Raw genomic sequence first — 8,768 nt, forward strand, 5'->3', positions numbered from 1 at the left:
GCTTCCAGGGACTCCCTCTGCTCTCTGGCAGTTAAGCGGGGGAGGGGGCTAGGTGGCGGGGGCGGGGGGCTGCAAACATAGGCCTGCATGTGGACTGGTAAGTCCTGGTCACAAGGCAGAAGTCTTTCTGGGACCCTGGCCCTGTTTGATAGCAGGACCTTTACATAGTGCAGGAGGAAGGGAGGAGGCCTGGGTCTAGCCACCATCCTAACACGGTGGGGAGCAGCATATGGGTTAAATTGCTCTGAGTTAAGGAGAAGGAATTCGGGGCTATAGAAAAACTGGGTGGCTCGTCCATCTTCCTCATCTGAGGAGCAGCCAACCTCCTTCCATATGCCTATTTGCATACTGCAGGCATAGTCACATAGCCTGTGTCAAACCCTGGCCCCAACACCAAAAACCACAGAAATAACATCAATAAATATTAGCCACCTTCCTCTCATAACCTGTTCCCTCAAGGACTACCTGTGCCTTGAGACCCTCGGATTCCTCCTCTCTGATACAGGCAGTTACTGTAGGAACCACCCTACCCTAGTGCATATAGCTCTCCAACCAGAGTCCTTAGCTGGAGTTGAAGTCTCACGGTTAGTACCGATGCATATTTATTGAACATGTGGATGTGCTCAGCACTGTGTGAGGCACTGTCCATACACGAGGTAGGTGAGTGTTATACCCATTTTACAGATGGGGAAACTGAGGCACCACATCATTTTTTTTTTTTAAGGTTGCACACCAAAGTCAGGCTAGACTGACTCCAGAGCCCTTGTCCCTCACCTCTGTGGCATCCCCACAATGCTGCCCTGCCCATTTCTGCATCCTAACCGATGCATCCCTGAGTCCTGGGTGCACACAAACATGCCCAGGTTATACGTTCTTCCTGAGGCTCCAGACTACTAGAACTGGCTCCTACTGGGGAAAGCAGACACCAGAAAGCCCTGAGAGGGCAGCAGAGAGACAGATCCAGGCCCTCCAGAGGGAAAGAAGCAATGGACTGAGGATTAGATTATTTAACTGGCCCAGGTACTTTACAGACACCCGCCCCCGCTCGCCCCCGCTCGTCAGTGCTGAGCAGAGAAAGGAGACTTATAGAGAAGCTGAGGAGCCTGTGGAGGCCAGGCAGCTGGAAATGCTGGCCCTGAGGCAGGATGCCCTACCTCCAAGCTTTACTTCAGTCTGGAGCCCCTGCCCCCTGCAGGGCCACTGCAGAAGGAACAGAGCCACCTGAGTAGCTCTTACCCAGTCTCCCTCCAACAACTAGGTTGCAGCCACACCTACATCCAGCCCCGTTTGCAGTGATGGGGCCTTCAGCAGTAGCCATTCTCAGGCGCCGATGGCAGGACCGACAGACAGTGTACATAAAGTCACGCACAGCATCTCTGGGTGTGTGACCCATGTGCCCATCTGTCCTCAGGCCACTAGTGTGACCAGCAGCAGGAGTGCGGGGTTCCAGCAGCTGAGAAGGGACCACTGGGCCTTGAGCTTTGGTGTCTTGGTGATATGCCTGGCTGAGTTCGCCGGGGTTCTGGTTCCTTGGCCGTCCTGGAGCACTTCGGGCCGTTGCTTCCAGCTTGCTTCCTGGTGCCCACTTCTCCCCTGCCCTTCTGGGCTCACACAGGCCAAACCAGCTCCTCTGAAAATACTTGACACCTTGGGTTTATTGGGGGTTGAGCACTGCAAGATCAGGCAGCTTGCTCCTGGTAAGAAGAGACCTGGCAACTCTGCTTGGCTCTCTTGGCAATTCCAGGGGACTGTCCCTGAAGGTCCCCTCCCAGGTCCCCATGTCCTGGACTTGTCCCCCCTACCATCGCTCTCCAAGTCTCTCATTCTTTCACAAGCCGGTAGATGTGGTGCTGAGCCCCGTGCTCGCTGGCTGAAACTTCGAAGACATATGCAATACACAGCAAGGTCTCCTGTGTGTCCCGGTTGGTGACCACCTGCAGGCCAGAAGGTGGTGAGGGTCAAAGCCCCAGATAGGGAAGCCGTTAGCGCCACCCACTGGGCATCTGCCCCACGTCCTACCTGCAAGATGGTGAAGTTCTCCAGCACACTGTTCATCATGTACTTCTCGGGTAAGTGTTTCAGCTTGTGGATAAAGTTGATCATGTACTCACAGAGAGGGGACCGGTGGATGCGGTACAAATAGTGGCCATTCTCATAGCGGGCATACTCCGTCTGTAGAACCCCAGGGACAACAGAGGCTTAGAATCCCTTCACCTACAGCCCAAGCCCAAGTCAGCAAGGATGTACTAAAATCTAATCATCACCAATGGGACAGACAGACAGACAGACAGAAGATGTCCCAGGAAGGGTCATCCTCTCAGGTTCCCGGGCATGAAGCCAGGCATCTCCCCTTTGTCACTGACCAGACAGGCAGAACTTCCAGGAGACCTGGAAGTAGCAGAAGGAGCAGCAAGGAGATAGGGCAAGTGAGCAAGCGTTGCCTGCCCATGAGGCTGAGGTGGAAGGGAGTTCCAGTGCCTTCGAGATGGAACTGCCACATGCATGAACCCTGGTAGTGGATGCTGTCGGCCTAGGAGCTAGAGGGATGACATGTGGGATGATGACTGACTAGAGCCACGGGCATCTCAAAACCGTTTAATAAATGTAAATATACAGGTGCTTTGTAAAAACTGCCTTTGCTGAGGCAGGACAGATAGATGCTTAGCCACGGTGAGCCCGGGCATCCATCTTTAGCACGCATCCATCTTTAGCACCAAACAAAACAAAACACACTTGCACGCGCCCAGGGCTACAACTGAACTACACTCCCAAGACAGAGAGCAGTGACAAGAGTGAGCCTCGGTGGCTCGCTTCCTGGCGATTCTAGGATTGGGATCCCAAAGCAAAGGTCCCTTCTCATGGCACCTAGCTGTTTGAGATGAGGTGGCTGTCAACCCCAGGTGGAGAACAGCATCAATTCAGTTCCCCATGGGCCAAAAGGTGACCAGACTAACACCACCCACAGTGTTAGGCATTGCACAGACAGGGTCATAGACTTCAGGGCCACAGAAATGCTGGGGTGGAGGCTTTGGTGCCGTTTTGTCACTACACAATAGGATCGGAATGTCGCTGCAATCGGAACCAGTGGATGATAAAGACAAACTGATACTTCCTTAGAGATGGGGTGGGGTATTAACACAACCCCAAACATCCAACAGGGAGTGGGGGGGGGTGTGCAGAGATCAACATGGGTCCTCTAAGCTTGTGCTCACCACCAGGCTGCCGGCCCTGAAGAGATGCAGGAAATTCTGCCCTGTGTAAGAGTGTAAGGTCTCTGGGGCACTCCTCAATTGAAAAGTAAGCTCTGTGCTTCTGGATAGGGGCATCTAAAGACTATCTCAAGGAAGGAAGAAAGGAGGGAAGGAAGGGAGAGGAGGGAGGGAGGGAGGGAGGGAGGAAGGGAGGAGGGAGGAAAGGAGGGAAGGAAGGGAATTAAGAAGGGAGAAAGGAAGGGAGGGAGAGGAGGAAGGAAGGGCGGGAGGAGGGAGAGAAGGAGGGGGAAGGGAGGGAGGGAGAGAGGGAGGAAAGGGAGAGGGAGGGAGAAGGAGGAATGGGGGTTGGTTAAGGGTATTCTCAGTGGTAGAGGACTTGCCTAGCACACCCAGGTTCCTACAGAAACCCCAACAACTGGATCAAAGGGACTCCACAAGTTTCCAGCACTCAAGGAGTAAACAGTGGGAAGCAAACAAACCCTGAACACCCACACACACACCCCAACCCCCACACCCCCACACCCCGGCCTCTGCTGTGTGACTGGGAAAGGCCTCTCCTAGCCCTGCGCTCAGCTGTCAGAGACATAGATGGATTGGGGAGAAATCCTTGGGCTAGCCTGTGCTTTGGCCCTGCTCTAGAAGATGTGGGATGCTTCCAAGGAAGGCTTGGAAGGAATCCCAGCCAGGGCTCAGCCAGGGCTCAGAGGGACAGGACAGGCAATTAAATCAGTCACTTACCAGATGCCTCATGCCCAACCCAAAATATGCGCTTCCTTAAAGGCAGTGAAAGGGGCATGGAGTCCACCTCTGCCCAGGGCCTCCCTTGGCAATCCCAGCCCCAGGAAAAGGCACACAGCCCATGTCCTACACCCACCAGGTAGGCTCCTACCTCAACTTTCTCCACCACTTGCTTGCCAAACGAGCAGACCTTAGTAGAGCAGGTAATAATCATGTTCTCCAGGCTCTCATACTGGCTGGAGACCCCATAGAATGCGCTGCCCTCATCATCGATGTTGGTATTGAGGTCTGCCTGCCGGAGACAGGGGGAGATAGGGTTTTTTTGCAGGTGTGTCCTTAGGGTTCCTAGTGCACAGTGCACATCTTGGACCAGAGGACAGGACTTTAAAAGAATGGGGCAGGGACAGCCAAGTAGACTGGGGCAGAAAGACTGAGTTCTAGAACAGCCTGAGATATATATATACAAGACCCTGTCTGTCTGTCTGTCTGTCTGTGTGTACATGCCTTGACTTTAAGAACGTACATATTTTTACATTGATGTGGCCAATATGGGGGTGTGGAATTTTTACAGGAGTTGCACGTGTTTGGCATAGTACTCTTGGTACATTGTGGCTTCAGAATGGCCAATGTTAAGACTGCTCCCATGGCTAAGCAAAGAAAATCGCCTACCTATTAGCTTTGTGCTGGTGGGAAACAAAAGGCATAATTGGAGTGTGGTGGCTGTGGGTACTTTAAGGTTTGGGCACCTGTTAGGCTGTGGGATAAACATCCAGTGGATGGACACACATTGAGATCGTGTGTCTTCATGTGCACACCCTTTACCAGTGGTCCCTAGGCAGAGCTGTGACCCAATTTACTGTAAGGGAAGAAACAGTTCACGCTCCATTATTTGTAAAGTTACCTGCAACTTGCTTTCGTTATTTTTGCCACGCATTTTATTTGTATTTAAATGTTTTAGGCAATCTAAGAACAAATGCAAAAGTCAAGATGCAGCAGAAAAGAATTACTCGGTGTTCCCAGCTCCACGTGTAAACACAGACTGTGAACAAAGCACAGCTGAAAACAAGATCCCAAGTATTTAGCTTTTTTTTTCTATTTTAGCTTTTTTTTTTTTTTTTGGCTTTTGTGATTTTTTTTCTTTTTTGATACTTGCTTGACATGTATGTGCTGTTAAAAAAAACAAAAACAAAAACAAAAATATGGAAATAACTTGAGATGAGGCCTAGCTTTGTTTTAACGTCTTATGAAATTTTCGTGAACAATCCAAGCACAATTGTTAAGAGCAAAAGAATTAAAGTTTGTGTAAGTGGAACGAAAGTTTCATGAATGAGCTTTCCAACTACAAAAAGGGGGGGGGCAGGACTTGGGTACAGCTCAGAGAGAACCTTTGTCCTGGAAGGACCAGAAAGAGAGAAGAAAAAGAAAGAAAAAATCATTACAGGGCAGGCATAGGAAAGCCTCCGCTACCCACATATCCTGGCTCAGTGCTAGTCTTTCTGGTTTGTTTCCCAAAACAACGAGAAATAAGTTCATAGCTGCCCACATGGGAGCACGTGAATTAATTCTTGGTTGGCTATTGTATTAGTTACTTTAGGATTGCTGTGACTAAATACCACAGACAGCCTAAGAGAGGAGGGGTTTATGTCGCCATCTCAGTCCCTCGCAGCAGGGAAGCATGACAGAATGATTCCATCTGGTGCTAAAACATGAGAAGGTGGCTGTTCACATGGCATGGAACAGGGAGCAGAGGTCAGACCAAACCAGGAGTGGGTATAAACTTCCAAATAGAGCCACAAGCCGAGGACTGAGCATTCCAAATGCCAAGCTGTGGGAGCCACCGATTCAAAACATGTCCCTGGCCCAGAAAGGCTCATGTCCATCTCTTACTACAACCACATAGTAGTCAGAAGTGTCCAGGGTATAGTCTCTTCTGAGGTCGTCTGAGCTGTGAACCCTGCAAAATCAGAATGGAAGCCACACAGAGCTGTAGACCTTACACCATCAGAAGGAAAACCCGCATAGTTCCCACTCACCATAAAGCCAAAGAGACCCCCATGTCAATGAGAAAGCAAGGGAAAAGAGCAAAAAGGAACTGGTGCTGGAAAAAGGAAGACTCAGTGCATCAGAGAACCTGAGCTCAGTGCCCAGCACCCACGCTGGGCAGCTCACACCCTCTTCTGCTCTCCTCTGGCCTCCATGCCCCCCCCCCACACGCACGCACAGGTGCTCACATATACACAGAGACATATCCATAAAATCTTCAAAGGAAAAGGTGGTGACTCAGCAAAGCAAACATGCAATGTTACAGCTCCATACCTGTCCAGGGCTTAAGGTGATATATCTGAGATGCAAGAAGAGCTCTGGCATCCCAGGACCCATGGTTCTGCCATTTGCAGCTATGGCCTCTCCCAGGAGCTGGCTCTCCTGGGTACCTGCGGCTTTCTTCGGTAGACATCCCACATCCCCAGCAGTTTCAAAGGCCTTAGGCTTCTATTGCAAGCTGATCTTCCCTCACGTATCAGAGAAGCCAGCCCTTCCACGCACTGTGTGGCCCCGCAGGCTTCTTTCTCAAGCCTCATGTTAGCCCATGACCCTATAACTTCTGCCTTCAGCAAACACGTAGATAATGAATGGCAAGTTCTGCCACTAACAAGAGATAGATAGGTCCCCACGGACCACGGCACGTGTCCTCTGAGCACCTATGTGGCTGAACTTGGTAAACATTTCCAGAAGGACACCTGTTCGGCTCTTCTTTTGCTTCATGGTGGACTTTTTAAAGAAAAAAATTGCTTGTTAATTTTACGTGTATGAGTATACCCATGGCAGAGGAAGCATGTGGAAGCCAAAGGACAACTTTGGGGTATCAGTTTTCTGCTTCCTCCATGTGAATCAATAGACTTGGAGGCAGGGGTGTATACCAAGCCATGTCACTGACACATCCTTTGTATTTTAAGTAAGGAGTTCTTTTAAACAGATATGTGGAGATATATATGTGTGTGTGTGTGTGTGTGTGTGTGTGTGTGTGTGTGTATTGAATATGTGTATGTGGGTGTGAGTGTGTGTATATATATGTATAGTGAATGTGTGTGAGTGTGTGTGTGTATGTATAGTGAGTGAGTGAGTGTGTGTGTGTGTGTGTGTGTGTGTGTGTGTAAACATGTATTTGCCTGGCTGGGTTGGCCTGATTCTGTTTGGCATGATGATTTCTAACTCCCCCCATATTCCTACAAATGACATACAGAAGACTGATTCTTTGTTTTGTTCTTGTTTTTTCAAGACAAGGTCTTGCTATGTAGGTCTGGCTGTCCTGGAATTCCCCATATAGACCAGCCTGCCTCCTAAGTGCCAAGATTAAAGGTGTGCACTACCGCTGCCCAGCAACACCAATTCTCTTTCATTCCTTAATTTTACCCTAAGCAATACAACCATGAAAACAAAGATTCGGGGTTATTTGTTTGTTTGTTTGTTTGTCTGAGATGGAGTTTCTCTGTGTAGCCCTGGCTGTCCTAGATTTTGCTCTGTAGATGGGGGCCTCTCAAGCACTGGGATTGAAGACATGTACCATCACTGTCCAGGAGAAAGATGGCTCTTATGTGAGACTTCTTCACCTACCACTCAACATAGAGGGAACTGCCACTTGGACCAGAGTGCAGGCTGTGCACTGCCGATCCTGATGATGGTTCTGAGACCTGCTACTCTTGTGTGGAACCCAGGAAGGTCTGGGTAAGAGTCGGGCGCAAGTGACAAGCAGTCTTACGCCACTAGGTGACACTCAAGTACCAGTTTTTCTCCTTTGGCACCTCCTTCCTATAGCAAAATCTTTGCAAAGCTGACAAGGGAACGTTAATTATGCTGCAATTAAGGTGGCGTGGAAGACATAGTATATATATATATATATACACACACAGAGGCACATGCACACTGCTGAGAAGGGCTAGCCTTCACCACTGTGGATGAAAAGAACTTGCTGAAGGAGGAAAGCAGTTATGGAACAGTACGGAGAGATATTTTTTGGAATGTCTCTGTGCTATGCATGGTTTAAATGGAGCCATTCATTAGGAGGAAGAAAAAGCAGTCACTGCAGCATCCAAGCCGATGTTTAGCCTCTGAAACAGTCCCTTTTACTGAACACTGTCCCCAGGATGGCGTCAGACTCCCCACTCCATGTCCATAATAATCCTGTGGGGAAGGGCAGCTGCGGGGCGTGGAGCAAGGCAGGGAAAGCAATCCGTGAGTCCTGGAGGATGTGGGTTAGCCATGGTTCAAGGTCTTCTGGTGACAAACGAAGTGAGCAGGGACCTGAACCCAGGAGACCTAGTTTGCCAGACTGGCCTGAAAATGTTGAGAAACAGTTTATGAACTTAGTTTATGCTGTGACTAGTACAGAGCAGAAATGCTGGCCACGCATCAACAAGAAAACAAAACACTGTCATGAGTCCCAGCAGTCTGGAAAGTTACTGAGGCCAGAGATATGGTGACAATACTCAGATGACAGGCACGTGGTCACAGGACTCTGACCAATGTTACCCTCATTAACCACACCAGACCCTCATGGTGTCTTTGCTTGAACCAAGATCTTGCTGTGTAGTCCAGGCTGACCTCAACCCTCATTCTTTTGACTTCAGCCTCCTGAGCAGTGAGATTGCATGTGTAAGTCAGAGGACAACTTGCATGAGTCAATTTTCTCCTTCAAGTATGTGTGTACTAGGAGTTGAACTCAAGTCATCAGGCTTAAAGGCAAGCACCTTTCCTCACTTAGCCATATTGCTGGCCCTTGTGATATCTTTAATATCAATTTACTTTACTTTTCTTTTTTTT

General features: G+C 49.5%; 1 protein-coding gene across 2 annotated transcripts in view; it reads right to left on the bottom strand.

Annotated features, from left to right (window-relative positions):
• Window positions 1-8,768, bottom strand: part of Tead4 (TEA domain transcription factor 4) — a 73,518-nt gene continuing 64,750 nt past the window's right edge. Inside the window, exons 9-11 of one of the 2 annotated variants that reach the window (XM_021189974.2) lie at window positions 4,102-4,242; window positions 2,020-2,172; window positions 1-1,934 (exon numbers count right to left, since the gene is read on the bottom strand). In XM_021189974.2, coding sequence (XP_021045633.1) covers window positions 1,821-1,934; window positions 2,020-2,172; window positions 4,102-4,242 — 408 coding nt within the window. In that variant the 3' untranslated portion in view covers window positions 1-1,820. The remainder of the gene's footprint in view (window positions 1,935-2,019; window positions 2,173-4,101; window positions 4,243-8,768) is intronic. The other variant, XM_021189973.1, reaches the window with a different exon arrangement.

The sequence above is a fragment of the Mus pahari genome, chromosome 2, assembly GCF_900095145.1.
Source record: "Mus pahari chromosome 2, PAHARI_EIJ_v1.1, whole genome shotgun sequence".
NCBI classification, from domain to species: Eukaryota; Metazoa; Chordata; class Mammalia; order Rodentia; family Muridae; genus Mus; species Mus pahari.